Raw genomic sequence first — 19317 nt, 5'->3', positions numbered from 1 at the left:
GTGACAAGGGAACGTCACCATCTAAAAACGGATAATTAACGATAGGAAATGAAAAATCATCCCTTTTATCATAAATTTTAGTATTCAGCTTTCCATTAGTGATATAGATATCCAGATCGAGAAAAGGGCAGTGGTCATTGTTAGTATTAGCTTTATTTAAAGTAAGTTCAACAGGATAAATTTCATTAATATACATACTGAAGTCGTCATTATTGAGAGCCAAAATATCATCCAAATATCTAAAAGTATTATTAAATTTGTTTATCAGATGTTGTTTTGATGGGTCTTTGCTTATTTTTGTCATAAATTGTAACTCATAACAATACAAAAACAGGTCCGCAAAAAGTGGTGCACAGTTATTCCCTATTGCAATTCCGATAATCTGACGATATACGGAATCCCCAAAGCGAACAAATATGTTATCTAGTAAAAATTCAAGGGCATATATAGTATCAAAGCATGTCCAATTAACATAGTTTTTTTGTTTATTGCTACTAAAAAATGACCTAAAAGAGTTTGAACATATATATTCACATTCTGAATTTTTGAATGCCCATTTTTGAATGTACACACTTTCGTTTAGGGACCAGCTGAAGACCATTTGGTAGCCTAATTACAGTTTTCTGCACTCTGGTCGGGTGTTGTTGTTTTTTTTTGTGTGTTTTTTTTTTTTTTTTTTTTTACATATTCCACATTTCCATACCAATCTTATTGATTTGCGTAATTATGCACTTAGGTAAAAATACATTAAAAATTTGACTAAATATATCTTTTATCAGAAATTGTCCGATTACAGGGTTATAATGTTACCCATATGTATCGAGTGGCTGAGGAGTTTTTCACCTCTATCGGATTAGACAAGATGCCTACAAGTTTCTGGAATAAATCTATGTTAGAAAAGCCTGCCAATCGAGATGTTGTATGTCATGCTTCAGCCTGGGATTTTTATGATGGGGAAGATGTAAGGTAAACATCATTTACTATCTTTTATAATGTATCAAGTTATTAAAATAGATAATGATTGGTGTACATACATCTAGTGTGTTAAAGAACGATTTCAAACAAATTCTTATTTGGAATAGTTGCAACGAATAAAACTTTTCTTGAATACTAAAAGTAAAAAACAGCTCACCTAACTGACACACCTTGTTATTTGTAAACAATTATCTTTAGTAGAGTCGTGATTTCATTACTTCAGATAACACAATGTTAGCATTTAAAATGGTACTTGTTTTAGCAATATAATATTATTATGTATTCGAAATAAATGCTGTTGAATTGGTTTAACATTAGTCATTTATATACCGGTATGCTGTAGTCTTAATATGAAATTACTTAAAAAAACAATAACGTCTTTTTTATTTTACCTGTCGGAAAACTCTAGCTTCTCAACTCGAGGCAGCTTCACGCAATGTGGCCTGTGCCTTCATTGAAGACATGTACCGCATACTATGCATACTAATGCTATTTTCAAATATTTAAGAATTAAGAAAGGATCTAGTGACTCTGCTGACCAGTTTTAATTGTCGGTCATATTATTTACTATTTTGTTTATAAGTTATAGCCTGTAATATTAAGAGGCGGACATCTTTGACAAATGCAATGCGTTGGTGCAAAATGTTTCATTAACACCATGCATTCATTTATAATAATATGCATATTTCATGAATCTCTAGTATAACATGTATCATTCATGTTCAAAAACATGTACATACTAATGAATAACCAAACCAACAGCATTTCCAACAAATATGTATATGTAGCAACCATCAAACATTGATAAAGGATTATGGCATTCATAGCAAACATAAGTGTGTCTATAATACTCAAGAATCAACGTTACAAACACTTACATAGTAGTCTTTCTAAGAATCCTGCAAAGCGTGGCATACTGATAAACTAAGATTTTGATTTGCATTACTTTTTTTACATTTTTTCACCTATATATACATTCAAAGTAAAACTTTCCTCACGGCAAAACAAGTGTGAGTTTTTTTTAATAATTTGTATAAAACATCCCTGTCAAGTGAGATTTCAACAACAAGTTAGATGATTCACAATAAAGTGCATTTATTATAGGCGCATAACAGAGGGTGTGGATGGGGCTAGTTATTTATGAATAATGAACAAACATATAAAGAATAAAGAAAAATATGAGAAAAAATAAAGAAAAGACAAAAATAGGAGAAAAAATAAAGAATAGAGAAAAATGGGCAAAAATATAAAGAATAGAGAATCATGGACAAGAAGTACAGATAATTGAGAAAAATGGTATCAAAGACAAAAGAATACAGAAATGAAGGATCTCCTATCCAGACCTTCATAACTCATTATTAATGATAATTATCATTGACAAATATTGTGAAACTAATATCTCACAGTATGACATTATATTACTTTTTGGGAAAAAAAAATTGACAATTTGCGCAGCGTAATCCATTGTCATTTACTTAATTTATCTGAAAGATATCAAAATAGTATGCATATGTCAACAACTATCAATAGTTAACTTGAGAGAATAAAATTCAAAGAAACCGAAAACTCTTACTTCACATTCAAGTTTTACATATGTTGAAACAAATACACGCAGAAATAACATTTCTATACTATAAAATTGAGAATGTGTTTAAAAATCACGTATATTCATTTTTTTGTACACTTTAAAATGTTTATGCATGAACACAGATAACCAAAATTGCAAACTGTCACCATATGGTTATCCAAATTTCCTTAGCAACTACATTAAAAAAAATGGTGTCACCATATTTATAAAAAAATTATCCTTTTAGTTAAAATTTTACGTAGTGGGTTAACAGGAACATCAAGATTGTATAAGTTATGCATTATGGGCTGTTTTCAGTATGAATGTCCATATTTTCATATCCATGGCATACATTGGTTTGGAAATCATTTTTTTTTTTAACTTTTTGTTGCACAAACTTTGAGATTAAATTTTACGAAAAACAAATAGGCGAAAGATATAAATAGTTTCAGAAAAGGTTTCACTCAAGATAATTGAATTTCTACTTTGAACCAAATTTTGGGGAACATGTGACATTTAAATCTCGCTTTTGTAAAATTTTATGGTAAATAAACACAAAATATTGCCATGCATATAGGAAAACGAAAATTACTTAACCATTTTATTTTTGTAAATCAAATGTGTGGAAAATTAAATACAATTTGACATGTATAAAACAGTTGGCTTAATGAATTAGAAAGCCAGGAGTAGAATAAAACATTTCGTGGTTCAATTTTAGTTGTATCATGTAACTTTTGAGTAATACCTAAGTCTCGCCTCATCCTCTTTTTTGAGACGTGATCGCAAAAAGTAGATGACGGGAATAGTGATACTCCTTTCCAAAATGTTTAAACGTTGTATGTATTGTTGTATAGATCGCTGTACTATTAATACTGCCATAGGCGACAATACTAACATTTTCTAAATTTACCACTTTTTATAATAAAAACCTGGATAAAAAAGTTATGTTTGGTGTTAGTACTTTATAATTTGGTTTTGAAAATTGAAGCCAAATAGTATCATGACCAACTTCCCACGGAGATTGTTTATGTTTTCCACGCCCACCGTCATTTTACACCAAATTTATGAAATTTTAGAAGTCTTTTCGAATAATTCTCTAGAAAATATTTCAATAGGTTTCAGAATTTTATTGTAAATATACACACTGCAGTTATTCATAGATATATATAGAAAAATAGATTGTACCTCACATCCAATCACAACGCTCCTAAGTTGACTATATATGCTCTTCAACTTTGTACTTGTTTGGCTTTATAACTATTTTGATCTGAGCGTCACTGATGAGTCTTATGTATATGAATCGCGCGTCTGGCGTATTAAATTATAAATCTGGTACCTTTGATAACTATTGAATTCCTTCATCTACCTTGGGTACACAACAGGCCAACTAATGATAGGAGAATGTAAAAGTACCGTTTTCCCTAAATGACATGTTTTATTATGAAAAGTTTATTACCGGGAGAAAGAGATAAACTGAAAGTTCATTTGTTAAAAGTAATTAATTGACTATATCACATTGCAAGTATTACTCTGATATCTCTAAGTGATGAAATCTAATTTAGAAAACGAATATAAATAAACTAAACTGGAAATCTAGTGGAAAAGATCAAACGAGAATTACATCATCTTATTATAGAGTCGAGAAACTCAATTATAAACTCAATTATAAAACAATGCCGGTGACGGCATTCATCGAAAGTGATTTCTAATAATAATTGTTCATTTTAAAGAAATTATTTGTTAAACTTGGTTATCAGAAATATAAATAATGTTTTATGGTCAGTATTAATCGAGATAATTGCATAAGAAGCTTGTGAAATTGTGAACATAAAATCTAAAAAATGACAATCTTTGCTGCATATTGATAAAAAAAATGAAAAAAATCTTGTACTGTAACATACAAATTTTAAGATCTTTCGTTTCACCAATGTCTTTCGCATGTTTGTTTCCAAAAATATACTTATTGTTCACATTGTAAGTGTTCCAGTAACCATTATGCTCTTGTCACATGGACATTAAATATAGAAAAAGGGTCTTTTCTTTTTTGTGCAGGTTAAAAAATTGAAGATAAATATTTTTATAAAGAAAACATCTTTTTACTATTTTTTATACCTTTTTAAGACATGTATTTGCGGCCTTCTCGATCTTTTCACATTCAATGTTTACATCGGGATAAGGTCCGCTTGAATTTGCATAGTAACCACTTTTCAAAAGTGCCAATCTTTGCTAGATATCTGTCGATTTCTTTGGAATTGTTTTCCATGACTTTCTCTGATCTAGCTGCACATATATACGGTTGTGTTTGGGTCATTATTTTGGAATTTCAATCTGTATTTTGTAAGAAATGAAAGATTAAATCTTGGAAGTAGGTTCCTTTTGAACAGGACTGTCAGATATTTTTATTTAAATTGTATTGTGTTCATTACCCACTCTACTTTCAATTGTGCATGATTTAGTTAATATGTTAAATTTTTGTATGTCTGTTTTAAAATAATTCAGTAATGATAATTCCTAATGGATGTAACCGATTATGATGTTGTTTCAATTTTCAATGTCATAATTTATATAGAATATAGAAGGAAAATCATAAAATCCATATACTATAATTAAAACGTGCTAATTTTTCAAAACTAAAGCCAAAAATAATGGTATTATTGTGTTTATCAACTAAATACACTATTTCGTTGATATATCAGCACTTTTTGGCTCACCTGGCACAATGGACCAAGTGAGCTTTTCTCATCATTTGGCGTCCGTCGTCCGTTAACTTTTACATTTCTGAAAGTCTCATCTATACTTGACAGTTAACAATCATATGAAGTTTCAGTAAGGAAGGAGCATTTTGAAAATTTTGACATTTTTGCTGGTTTCCATGGTCACAGAGACCATTCCAAAAATTATAATGACAGATGCCACATTGGTTCATGGGAGAGCAAATTTTATCAAGGTTTTAATGGAATTGACCCACCATTTTTAGGGAGGCAATGGTACTTTAAGGTTTTCGGAGCATTTTGACCTTTTTGCATTGTTTTCATATTAAACGCAATCAATTTGGAAATTCCACAGCTTAGTTTTCACATGCCAGTCAATATTTTTATGAAGTTTCATTTAGTTTTGAGCAGTTTAAGTTTTTTGACGTTTTTTCTCTAGTTTTCATGGCATCATAGTAGTTCCGATCAATGTCAAAATCATCAGAAACCTAACTATAGTGGACATCTACCTTGAATAAAAATTTACCTAGGAGAAAAAGCAATATGTCACCCGACATTGTTGATCGGGTGACATAATAATGAAAAAGGGTCTTCAGTTACTATTGTAGCACTACAATGGGATGACCTGCTTTTAATATAACTATTGTGCCAAATCAAACCAAACTTGGCCATACTCATTATAAGTGTATCTATTACTGTTTATTTTATGCTATTAACATTATTTTACATGTTTCCAAAACCAAAGTAGATACAGGTGAGTGACATAGGCTCCTGAGAGCTTCTAGTTAAATTGTTTTATGGTGTTTAATGTGCCAATATTTTTCCATTTTGCATGATTCTAAGAAAGACAACTACTTAAAGTGAACATAAGGTCCTATGAAAATAATACTGTATTTCAGTCTTCATTACAAAAAAAAAAACCATTTCAATTCAATGATCAAATAATATTTTTGTGTGAAGAGTTTAAGCTTGATTCATGGTAAATCATTGCTGATTTACAAAACAAAGATGTGAATAGATATGAACAAATACTCTTCTGTAAATTTAATTTTGATATTTTGTGATATATAAGTAATATTGCAGAATAAAACAGTGTACAAGTGTTACAGCTGATCAGTTCTTGACTGTACACCACGAAATGGGTCACCTGATATATTTCTTAGCATATGCAATTCAACCGGTCATCTTTCGCAGAGGGGGAAATCCAGGTAATTTATTCTTATACATAACGCAAAAAAAAAAAGAATTTAAAATTTTAAAATGCACTTTTTAAAATTTCAGACAACTGTTTAGCTTTATAAGATTACATGGGAACTAAAAGTCATATGGAAAGATATGTTTAATTTTGACAGAATCATTACGGTTTTGTTTAAATAGATTCTTTTTTAATTCTCTTTCTTTTGTTTTGTTTTATTTCCAAATTGAAAGAGTGTGTGTAATAGCTTTGACAACGCTTTTTTAAAGGGCCTAGTTTCTTTTCTATTTGCAATATCAACTTGTGTATCGTTGGTGTTTTCGAGTAGAACACATAGTATCATCTGCATTAATTACTTATTAGCTCTACCTTTCCTTGCAAGCCTTCTATTCTAGAATATAAGTTAGAACAGTCTTGAAATTTACCTGTATAACAGTTATATGTACAATTTCAAATTCAAATACTATGCTAAGAAAACTGCAAAATTCTTAAACTTGCCCTTTTAGCGCATTAGAGTTTTTTCGTACTATTTATGATGCCATAATTTTCAACCACTAACTAGACGGATTGCGATTATTTTTTTTACAATGAAGACATAATGTTTCAATCAGTTAAGTTGAAGTTTGGATCAGACATGTCAGTAACGGCTAGTTGTCCTTTATTATCTTATGTTTATCATTGTCATTTTGCATACACATGGCATGATTGTATTAAGTATAATAGTATATTTGTTGACGTATTTGTGCAATATGCAAGATTGCATTTGTGTGTGTGTATGATCTTTGCACGTACATAAGAACTTGTAAGTCGTCAGTAAGTGCAGAATGTATAAATGCACACCCAGACATGAGTGATAATGGGAATAATGATTTCATGATACATAGATATTTAAGACTGGAAAAGAATGTAATTACAACGGAACCCCTCGTTATACCTATATATCATATCAGGAAACCATTTCAAATCACTGTTTGTTGTGTCTGTGTATATTTACATCCGTTCGTTTTTCGTTTTGAAATAACAAAAAATTTAAATTAAAAAAAAAAGAAAAACGATAGTACTAGTGTTGTAATTTTTTGTATATGATTTCTCAAAAATCTAAATGCAAAACAAAAGTGTTTTCGTTTTTCGCTTATCGATTTCTCAAACACCGAAACGAAAAACGAAAGTGTTTTCATTTTTCGTTTTTGATTTCACTAAACAAGAAAAGCATCTTTATCTACATTCGGATTCAATTGATGTATTTTGATTTATTCAATTCTTGTTTAATTTACGTTGTACAATGTTTTCCTTTCCTATTTCATAGCCATTGATACCCCGATGAATAATTTACTTCTTAATGTTGACAGAATAGACCGTCTGACTTATGATTTGAACTAAGAATGAAAGACTTTCAAATTTCCTTTTTTTTTTTATCTATAATAAAAAATCTATTTATTATATTCAAATATCAAATGAATCACAAATTTAAATAACACAATGAAATATTATATAAAGATGGTAAAAATAAAACGATTAATTACAGCTTCACATTAACAAGTGAGGTTACTACTAATCTAGCCTTACAATATGCGGTTATCAGATCAATATATACTAGTTCAGAAGACCTCATCTTGAATGTTGCTTCTATTCCTTCCATATGAAATTAACCATCATGCGGTCATGTCTTTATGTCCTATACACTTGTTGTAGGTACCATGCATGGTCGCATTTGTTATCTTTTGTTATGCTTATTCTGTTTGGGATATTCTGAGAAAAAAACGAAAATTAAGTCGTCCGTATATTATTTCCGTCATCGGACGGACTTTTAAGTCATAGACAAAACTTCTGTTTACAGGTGGCACGGTTGTATTTCCTGGCCCATAAGGGATAATGATAGCCTTTTTAGAATTTTCACCTCTTTTTAACACTGCCAAAACTTCTACATTCACAGTTTACTGAAGTACTTTCATTTTATTATACAGAAATGAATTTGAATGTGTATCATGACCGTTTCTTTTTTGTCATTTTTAAAAACCTTAGGCTACTAGTGCTTTTAGGTGTTTTAACATGCAATAAATCCAATTTTTTTAAAAAATCTCAAAAATTCATTGTCATCTGTATGGTAAATTGTTTCCTATTTTTCTACACCTGATTCATCCCTCAGTTTGGGAAAGTATGTTCAGTTGATACTGTATGCTTTGTCTTATCACACTCTTCATAAACATTGACTTAGGTAGGGTACACAAAAGAGCAACCTAAATTCTGCTAAATATTTGGAATGCAAATACTATCGTGCTACCTACATGGTATAATGAGAAGATCTCAATTTGTGTGTCACTTCTCTTCCTTCCATAAGAAATAAATCATCATGTCTCTGTGTCCTATAGGTACCATGCATCGTTGCATTTGTTATCCTATCTTATCCTTATTCCGTTTGTGATATTTTGGAGAAAGAAAAAAACTAAGTCGTCCCGGATATTGTTTCCGTCCACGGACGGATATTTTAGTCATAGACTAGATTTCCGTTTACATGGTTTAGAACTGGTTAAAATAACACATTATTCATAGTAAATAATATGGATAAATAAATAAATAAATAAATAGGCTTTAATGAGAGTCTACATAGTGTAGAAACAATGACATAACATAAGCTTAAATGAGCTTTTAACCGACACGTGTACTTAGGGATGGGACAATTATTTTCGCGTTTTTCTGTATACTTGTCTATGAACATATTATATATACTATACATAAAGTGTATCTGCTATTTTCTCAGTAACAAGTTTTTTCTATCCACGGTGGTCACTGATATATAATGACTGTTTCTTTCGTTTTTGATTATTGTGTGGCCTTGAACAATTAGAGTGACAAAGTGCATATTTTCCTATAGGGGTAAATTCAGTAAAAAATCTCCCATTGACTTTAATGCTAATCAATTTCTTGAATTAAATTTATACCTGTTTTACTTTTAGAAATTGAAATCTTTCATATATCATTCATGAAAGTACAAATGTATAGCCCTATCTTTTGCAACAATAAAAACATAGGGTCATGCGGAATTTCTGGGCATTCATATGGCCTAGTTTACAAACACTGTAGATTCACACTTAATTCATTTACTGATCCCCATTATTTTTCAATCCTTCTTTTATTTTTTTATTTTTTACTCTAGTGTTGATCCATCTATAAAAAATATGTATTGCAAACATTATCTACCAATCAGAAGAGCACAGGACTTCAGTTTTATACCGATGCTCTCCCCCAAATGGGTGGTCCCTGATGACATATGTTTATTTACTGAATTTACCCCCATAAGGGACTTTTGAACTTGTATTTCCTACTTTTCTGTATTAATCATATGAGGTATCTAATTTCAGTTCAACATTCATAAATGCTGATTTTTTTTTAAAATAGAGCAAAATTTATACTTCAGCCCATATTGCGGCCAATGTACATTTGTTATACGAAGTTGGACATTGGCTGTTTAAAAGTATTGTGTCAAATATTTTGATTAATAAATGTGAATTGTTTTCTGTTTTGACCAGTATTGCAAGTTCATCTAGGAGCTAATGTCTTGGTGTACTCTTAGTTAAAATTTGACATATATAGAAGTGTTTGATTAAATACCCTGAAAAGACCATCAAAAGACCATTCAATGAATTTTTAAGCAGTTTCATACAAAAAAAAAAAAACCAAATAAATTCACAAAATAAGGTCATTGATAATCACTCTTCGAAAATTCCTGATACAAATTAAAACACTAGTACTCTCGTTTTTCGTTTTTTTTTTTAAATTTTAAATTTTTGTTATTTCAAAACGAAAAACGAATGGATGTAAAGATACACAGACAGAACAAACAAGTGATTTGACAACTTGAATTACAACTTAACATGAGAAACACAGCTAAAATAAATACACTATGTCAAAGGGAGGTAATTCAGATTTTCCACATGATTTTTACACATCATAAGAGAAAATATGTGCAAAATGTGATGTAAAATGGGGAGAATATTTATACCTCTCATTAATAATTTAACTCTCAAGTGTAATTCCATTGTTTCTTTCAATCTGGATACAAAACTGATTTTTACAATGTACCCCATGCTTCCTCGCACAGTATACTTCGTGCATCCTGGATAACCGTAGCTAAACAGAAATTTGTATAAAAACAGCTTCAACTGGTTTCAAAACGATTCCATTGCATAAATATTTACAGGAAATGAGTTTTGTGATTATTGTGTGGCTTTGAACAAGTACAGAGACAAAGTGCATATTTTCCTGTAGGGGTAAATTCTGTAAAAAATCTCCCATTGACTTTAATGCTAATCTATGTATGGAATTAAATTTATACCTGATTTACCATTCATAACATTCATGAAAGTACAAATGTAGCCCTATCTTTTGCACTAATAAAACATAGGGCCATGCGGCATTTTTGGGCATTCACATGGCCTTGTTTACAAACAATGTAGATTCGCACTGAATTCCTATTCTGACCCCCATTACTTTTCAACCCTGTATTAAAAAAATTAGTGCATTCAGCCTTTATTTTTTTATTTTTTTCAACTCTAGTTTTGATCCATCTGCCAAAAAATATTTATTACAAACATTATCTACCAATCAGAAGAGCATATGACTTCAGTGTTATACAGAAATCTCTCCCCTAAATGGGCGGCCCCTGATGACGTATATTTATTTACTGAATTTACCCCTCAGGGGTAAATTCAGTAAAAAAAATCCCATTGGCTTTAATGCTAATCTATGTCTTGAATTAAATTTATACCTGATTTACCTTTAGAAATTGGAATCTTTCATATATCATTCATGAAAATACTAATGTAGCCCTTTCTTTTGCAACAATGAAAACATAAGGTCATGCGGCATTTTTTGGCATTCACATGGCCTTGTTTACTAATATTGTAGATTCGCACTTAATTCCTTTACTGATCCCCATCACTTTTCAATCCTGTAGTAAAAAAAATTAGTAATTTCATCATCAGTCTTTTTTTTTTTACTCCATCTTTCAATTTTTTTTTTATTACAAACATTATATACCTATCAGAAGAGCACAGAACTTCAGTTTTATACAGAAAGCTCTCCCTTAAATGGGCGGTCCCTGCTGACGCATATTTATTAATTGAATTTACCCTCTTGAAATATTCTTCCACATGCATTAACACCCTTTTTCGTACGTGTGCTTAGATATTAAACATTTTTTACCAATATAAAATGACTGAATAAAAAGTCAACTATCAATCTTACAGGGCGATGGATCACGTAATATCATTCTGTACACTACAAAATATAATATATAAAGACTTGCTGGTGAGAGCTGATTTATCCTCTCAAGCAGGCTCTTCATCTATGGGCTCTTGCAAGGGTTGCGGAAACAAACGATATCTGACTTGCAAACAAATACTGGATACCCAGACTTTTAACAGTCACTCCACTGGCACAGAATACAACATGTTTTGCAATGTTAATTGCAAGACTTCAAATGTTGTGTATCTCTTACAGTGTAAATGTGGTAAACAGTATGTTGGCGAGTCAGAACAGCCGTTTCACAAACGAATGAACGGCCATCGTAGCGACTACCAATGCAATCCAGACCTCCCTCTCAGTCGACATTTGAGATCCCCTGGCCACACTAAGGCAGATCTCAATCGATTGACCATTAAAATCATTGACCACAACTCTGCTTGGTCTAAGGAGGATAGACTTGCTCGGGAAAGATTTTGGATCAGAAAATTAATAACTTTGGCACCAAATGGGATAAATGAACAGGTGTAGTTCGACTCCGTGTAGTGCTTCACATTTAGGTTATATTACTTAGTATTACAGTCTCTGTTTCTTTTTCTTAACCTTTTTCATTTATTAAATAAATTTGTTGAAGATACCAATTTAAATTGCTTAATTTTTTGAGGGATGTATAAGTACCAAGCCACGTACTTCTAGTTATACTTAGTCAAAAACTATTATTACATTTTAACGGCCGTTTGTTTGCGATGTTTAAATATTCAGACTCTGTTGTAGCTACTTTAGTTTACTCTGTCAATTTAAAATATTTTAAAATTTAGATCCTTCGGTGCTGTCTATTTGGTAATTTTACAGACGTTATCATGCTTATACATGTTATACCATCATAATTGTCGTTCCCGTTAAAGTTTTAGAATTGTGCTGGTTCAAATCGCACATTATTATTTGTATTTAAAGCATATATGTGAGCTCTCTGTTGTAATAAGCCATATAACCTATGTCATGTTAAACAAATTTTTAGAATGATGCAAGCGTCTTAACTGATGTTCGGTTTGTCTTTTTTTATTGTATAAATTTCAAGATTTAGTAAAAGTTTAATTTAAGAAGACTTAAAGATGATTCATTTAACATCAGAATCCGAAATATTTCTAAATAATTACATTTATAGTTACCTTTTTATTGTATTTGGAGTTGTTGTGTACACTTTTTAGGCGTTTATATATATATATACAACTCGTCTAAAGATCAACCCAACAATGTTAGATCTGTAAATTTGCTTTCGCAAATTTTTGGTTCTTCCCTCGCCGGGATTCGAACCCATGCTACTGTGATATCGTGACACCAAATCGCCTGCACTGCAGCCGTCCCGCTAGACCACACGACCACCTGGGCTCTCAATAAAAGAGCTTTCCCTGGCCGTGTGGTACCTTTCCTCGTCAGTTTTAATCTAGCGGCGTACTACAGTACATGATATATAAGGCATGAAGATGTAATTGTTACAGATTAGCTAATATAATTATTATATATTATTTATATATATCTAACGACAAAACATTTTCATATGATTAATTTATGTTTTTAAAAAATATTTGTAGGAGTATCCATTGAAAAAAATGATTTATAAATGTTTTTTGGCACTCGATAATGTCCGCGTATTTATCATGTTTATAGATAGGTTTAAATCCCAACACAAAAGTTACGTAATGGAAATCTAGGCGACAGCAATACACCGGAATGCCCTCACGGTCATCAGATGAAAAAACGAACAAAATTATATTAGCATTTTTTTTAATTTTTATAGCCTGAACACAGATAATAACCAGATGTAGTATGATTACCAAGTAGACAACTATCCAACATGAACGCGCAATTCAGATTTCTATAAGGCATTCAAAAGACCATACCTTCAAGTACAAATTACATGTAAAAGGTACCTGTGATAACAAAACTCGAATCAATACTTAAATCAAAACCAAGCTACGCGTTGAATACTTTGATGTAATACATACTATGATTGAAAATCGATAATGGCATACTACAATGAAAAATATACATAGTACGGGCATATTTAAAATGTGGAGTGGTAAACAAATTAGTGAGTTTAACTGGGATTATTATACTAACTAATCTTTGAAGTGCATCTGTTATTCAATTTGTGAATTTAATAGAATAAAACAATGCAGCGACGTTTCACAGAGACAGTTTCGCACCATGAAATTGGTCACGTACAATATTATATGCAGTATGCTAGCCAACCAACTATTTTTAGACGGGGCGCCAATCCAGGTATAAGACGAACTCCCTCAGAATGTAGTCTTGTACTAAACATGGCTTGAATATTACTATTGAATTGATCCTTGGTTAAACTATCGATCCATTGAACTGATATATACAATGAGATGTTAACTAAATGAAACCCACTTTATCACTTTACTATCTATAATACTAAAATTACGAGGTTCAATTTGTCAGCCGTCATCGGGTAAAAACGACACATCAAAGAATTCAACTCTATATATAACTAATATAGGACAATGGTGTAGATTAAAAATTACACCACTCCAGGCCCTTTTGTTTTCCACATAATTAATATTGCCAATAATTAACAAGTTCCGGGTCTAATCCGACACCGATACCAATAGTATATTCACCTGTTAGTTATTACCTTATCTGTACCTTCCGCATTTGACAGGAGCACCACCAAACGGTGTATTTAGGATTTTGCTATATACACGGGTCACAATCAAAGGGCTGACACTACTAAATTCAATCATTGTCAAATTGTTCCCTATTGTAGCTTTATTCAGCAACCAGCAAGACTTTCTAAGATAACTAATATAGGACAATGCTGTTGATTAAAAAATACCCCATTCCTATATAGCCTGGACCTTTTGTTTTCCAAATAATTAATATTTCCAATAATTGATAAGTTCTAGGTCGACGGGTTCAAACAGAAAGATTTGAAAGCAGAGAAAACTGTGTATCTTATAATCGACATGACTTTATCAGATGACAATACCAATTACTAAAATAAGGCTTAGGCATAGTTATATACGTTAATTCAGTCACGGACCCTCGATATCACGGGTGTGTACTTGTTTATATTAAAGCTGACACAAAACAAATCATTTACCAGATTTTTTTTACATATATTCAACATAGGGAGTTCGAATTCAAAACTACAGTTTCTGGGACTTATTTGCACTTTTGATGAGTGCAAATCCGATCACTAGTTTTACTAAAAGTATAGGTCAATAAAATTTTGACACACTTGGTTTTCAAAATCCTTTAACATTACATCAATTCCTATGTGATACAGCTATAATCTCTAAAAGGTAAAATTTAGTCCTATAAAAATGATAATATACTATGGAATTAAAATTAATCCTACACAATTATATAAATCTTTACGGATTTTTTTCTCCAGAAGTAAACATTGGTTTCCTACAGGAGAAAATAAAACCCATTGGATTACAATTGAAAAAACATTTTATTTTAGACCATCATCAACCCTCTAGATTTCAGAATCACAAAACATTTAACAGATTGAAGTTGAACGTTTATAAATAAGGAGCATCCTTTACGCATACTACAAATTTAAGCATTTATATATAGTATTTAGCCCCGTACCATATAAATTTTTAAAAGACATCAGTATTAAATAGATGTCAGATATGGTCAGGAGCTTCTTATTTCTTATGTATCATCTTTCAATTATAGAGTACGCCAACCTTTTACATGTAAAGGTTGGCTATGTCTAAAACGGATAAGTTAATTCAACATTATACATTACATGCAAAATAACTTAAATTTGATTACGGCTTAGCTTTGTTTCTTCTCAAAAACAGTATAAAATATCTACAAAACTTTTTGACTTAATTGTTATTTAAAACATTTCGTAACTCATAAATAGATAACGTATTCACTGACTGAAAGCCTCTCGCTCTAAATTTCATAGTATAAACCTTCCATACACTTTCCAATTTAGCACATGTTAACAACTTGAGTACACAACTTGAGTACTCCTGTAATTAATCTATAGATATGTTAGGCTGACTAGGTGTATCTCATTTACGTAGTTTTATAAATCTACTTCCTAGTATCATTGTAAAATATGTGATTTGTCTGAAGGCCATTGACCCCAGGATGAAAAGATTGTAGCTGCTGGTGTACGTATGTTTATAGATATAGAGCGGTGTTTTACTATACATGTACTTCTTTAAATGGTAATATGGCAAAATAAATTGACCAAAAACAGGCAATAATTAAAAAAATGTTAAAAATCAGAATGTGAATATATATGTTCAAACTCTTTTAGGTCATTTTTTAGTAGCAATAAACAAAAAAAAAATACGTCAATTGGACATGCTTTGATACTATATATGCCCTTGAATGTTTACTTGATAACATTTTTGTTCGCTTTGGGGATTCCGTATATCGTCAGATTATCGGAATTTCAATGGGGACTAACTGTGCACCACTTATTGCGGACATGTATTGCTATGAGTTACAATTTATGACAAAAATAAGCAAAGACCCATCGAAACAACATCTGATAAACAAATTTAATAATACTTTTAGATATTTGGATGATATTTTGGCTCTCAATAATGACGACTTCAGTATGTTTATTAAAGAAATTTATCCTGTTGAACTTACTTTAAATAAAGCTAATACTAACAATGACCACTGCCCTTTCCTTGATCTTGATATCTATATCACTAACGGAAAGCTGAATACAAAAATTTATGATAAAAGAGATGATTTTTCATTTCCTATCGTTAATTATCCATTTTTAGATGGTGACGTTCCCTTGTCACCGTCTTACGGTGTTTATATATCTTAACTTGTACGATTCGCTCGTGTATGTAACAATGTTTTAGATTTTAACGAGAGAAATGTATGTATTACTGAAAAATTATTACACCAGGGTTTTCGATATCACAAACTAGTCAAAACATTTACTAAATTTTATCATCGGTATAAGTGTAAAGCAAAATTATATCCGGGTGAAATTTGATCCGGAGGAAAAATGTCACAGTAGTTGTTGTTATTTTTTTATCCGGAGGAAACTATTTCCCTGGGATATTTTATCCTTTGCCGTGAAATTCTATCTGTGTAGTTAACTTATTGAATAGTTATTAGAAAAAAATTATCCTTTAAAAATACAATGAAATAATAATAGTGTATTTGAAATAAAGCGAAATTGTTAAAAAAAAATATATTATAATGGGAAATAATTTCACAAATTATCCTTGAAAAAATTTCCTGAAATATTCAAGTCAATAACATCCTTTTAAAAAGAAAATTATCATGAAACATTGGGAAGAAAATCAGAAGTAATTTTAAAGATCGTAATTGTGAAAATAATATCATGATTAAATAAGGTTAGTGAAATTTATGTAAAAGTGAGTTGTTTTCAGATCTCAGTACAAATATAAATTTAAAAGTAAGAACAGTAATAGAAGAATTTGATTATGATGATATTTTTAACTATATAAATAGTTTTGTCTGGGGACAGAGATGTAGTTGTTGATTATATGGAAATCAGATAAATCATAGCATAACAATATATTGGAACAATAGCATATTTTACAGCTGGATAGTTTTTACCTGTGAAATGTTATCTGTCTTATTAAATCAAGTTGTAAGTCATCTTTTTATATAAATAAATATATAAAAAAATAAGATTCAAATAAAAATTTCGCTATAAAATAGATTCAGAAATGTATTATATTAATGTCTTTAAAATATAAATTGCTCATAATTACCTCCCTTTGATAAATTATGCAAATTTAGTCTACCTTTGTGAAACATTTTATAATTATAGTCAGGTATATATTGATTGTGAGTAACTTACACAGTAGTTCATCACTTCTCAGTCATTACAGCTGAACGGACGTGCTGGGCCAGCTCTCCTTTACCCGCTATCTTCGATGAGGGTTTACAGTTAGATATCAACGACTTACTACTTAAGATGACAGAAACCAATCCATGCCGTACAGATAGACGTAGTAGTTGGCGTACCTGCGTTAACATGCACTCCAAAACCATTGTATTATGGGGAGTGTTATGCCGATTAACGTCCTAAGGCTGTATCCTAGGCTGTTGGGTGATACGACCTTCATTTCACTGCCTCACGGCTTTGGTCCTGATAACGCTTCCTGTCATCTTTAGAACTACGTCCGAGATCATCTAACAGTACTCCATCATCGAGGCTAGCGGGCTGCCAAGCTGACCAAACTGGCCCTGAAAGCAGCCGTTGTGAAGAAGTAAAATCCAAAATAGTAAACAAACCAAAATCAACTCACCAAAACCAAGATGGCGGCCTCCATTCGGCGTCCTTACTACTTGTTCCTGACCCACGGCAGAAATTATTCAAACGCTCACCAATCGCCTTCGGGCACCGAGCCGACCGTGCGAGGGCTGTATAGCCAGTCAAGGTCGTTAAACACCACCACATATATACACAGTAGTTAATGGGACTCTATTTCACACGGTTCTGTGAAATATAGTACGGCAAATATATATCGGTACATACTATCCGCATAACACAGATAGATTTTCACTCCTCTTGATAAAATCAACCTGTGAAATACCATGACTGGAAAAAAATTACAGGGACAAATTATCCTCAGGATAAAATATCACAGAGGAAGAAATAAACCGTTACATAAGGACATCATTCGTAAATATAGCTCAACAAGCCGACTTCTTATACGTTCAGGTATTTCACATCCAAGTTTTTATGGAAATATTCTTTATAAAGCACAAAGGTGTCAGTATTCACCTCAAAAACTAACAAAACCTTTGAATAGACTTATTAAGAAGGGATATAGTTACGATACTGTTGTCAGGTCATTAAAGATTGCATATTTTGGCGTTAATATTGATTCACTTATGGGGTCTTTGCATCGGAACTAGACACATTTATTCAAAAACCAGTTGTTGGCATGACACGGGTTATGTTCTTCTCATATATGTTAAGATGGTATGATACTAAACCCCTAACGGGAAGGATTGTGCCTGATGTCCATATGATGAAATCATAATCTTTCAGTCAGTTTAATTGAAGTCTGGAGCTGGCATGTCAGTTAACTGCTAGTAGTCTGTTGTTATTTATGTATTATTGTCATTTTGTTTATTTTCTTTGGTTACATCTTCTGACATCAGACTCGGACTTCTCTTGAACTGAATTTTAATGTGCGTATTGTTATGCGTTTACTTTTCTACATTGGCTAGAGGTATAGGGGGAGGGTTGAGATCTCACAAACATGTTTAACCCCGCCACATTTTTGCGCCTGTCCCAAGTCAGGAGCCTCTGGCCTTTGTTAGTCCTGTATTATTTTAATTTTAGTTTCGTGTGTACAATGTGGAAATTAGTATGGCGTTCATTATCACTGAACTAGTATATATTTGTTTAGGGGCCAGCTGAAGGACGCCTCCGGGTGCGGGAATTACTCGCTACATTGAAGACCTGTTGGAACGGGGACCCAATTATTTGTCCCATTGGAACGCATTGAAAATCATAGTAAATACATAGGGTCTTATTCAATAAATAATTTTGATAGCCACCTTGGGACTTCTGGTTCATGTTACGCATTCATTTTGAAGTGTCTAAGTACAATCTC

The 19317-nt window shown here is 31.6% G+C and overlaps 1 protein-coding gene across 2 annotated transcripts in view; it reads left to right on the top strand.

Moving 5' to 3' along the window:
* Positions 1–19317, top strand: part of LOC139510172 (angiotensin-converting enzyme-like) — a 97590-nt gene that overhangs the window by 55647 nt on the left and 22626 nt on the right. For both annotated transcript variants that reach the window (XM_071296527.1, XM_071296528.1), the window contains 2 exons: positions 797–966; positions 6337–6461. In XM_071296527.1, the coding sequence (XP_071152628.1) occupies positions 797–966; positions 6337–6461 (295 nt within the window). The remainder of the gene's footprint in view (positions 1–796; positions 967–6336; positions 6462–19317) is intronic.

Source organism: Mytilus edulis, chromosome 2 (assembly GCF_963676685.1).
Source record: "Mytilus edulis chromosome 2, xbMytEdul2.2, whole genome shotgun sequence".
NCBI classification, from domain to species: Eukaryota; Metazoa; Mollusca; class Bivalvia; order Mytilida; family Mytilidae; genus Mytilus; species Mytilus edulis.
The sequence above is the reverse complement of the archived record's forward strand: the minus strand, read 5'-3'. Positions and strand labels throughout refer to the sequence as shown.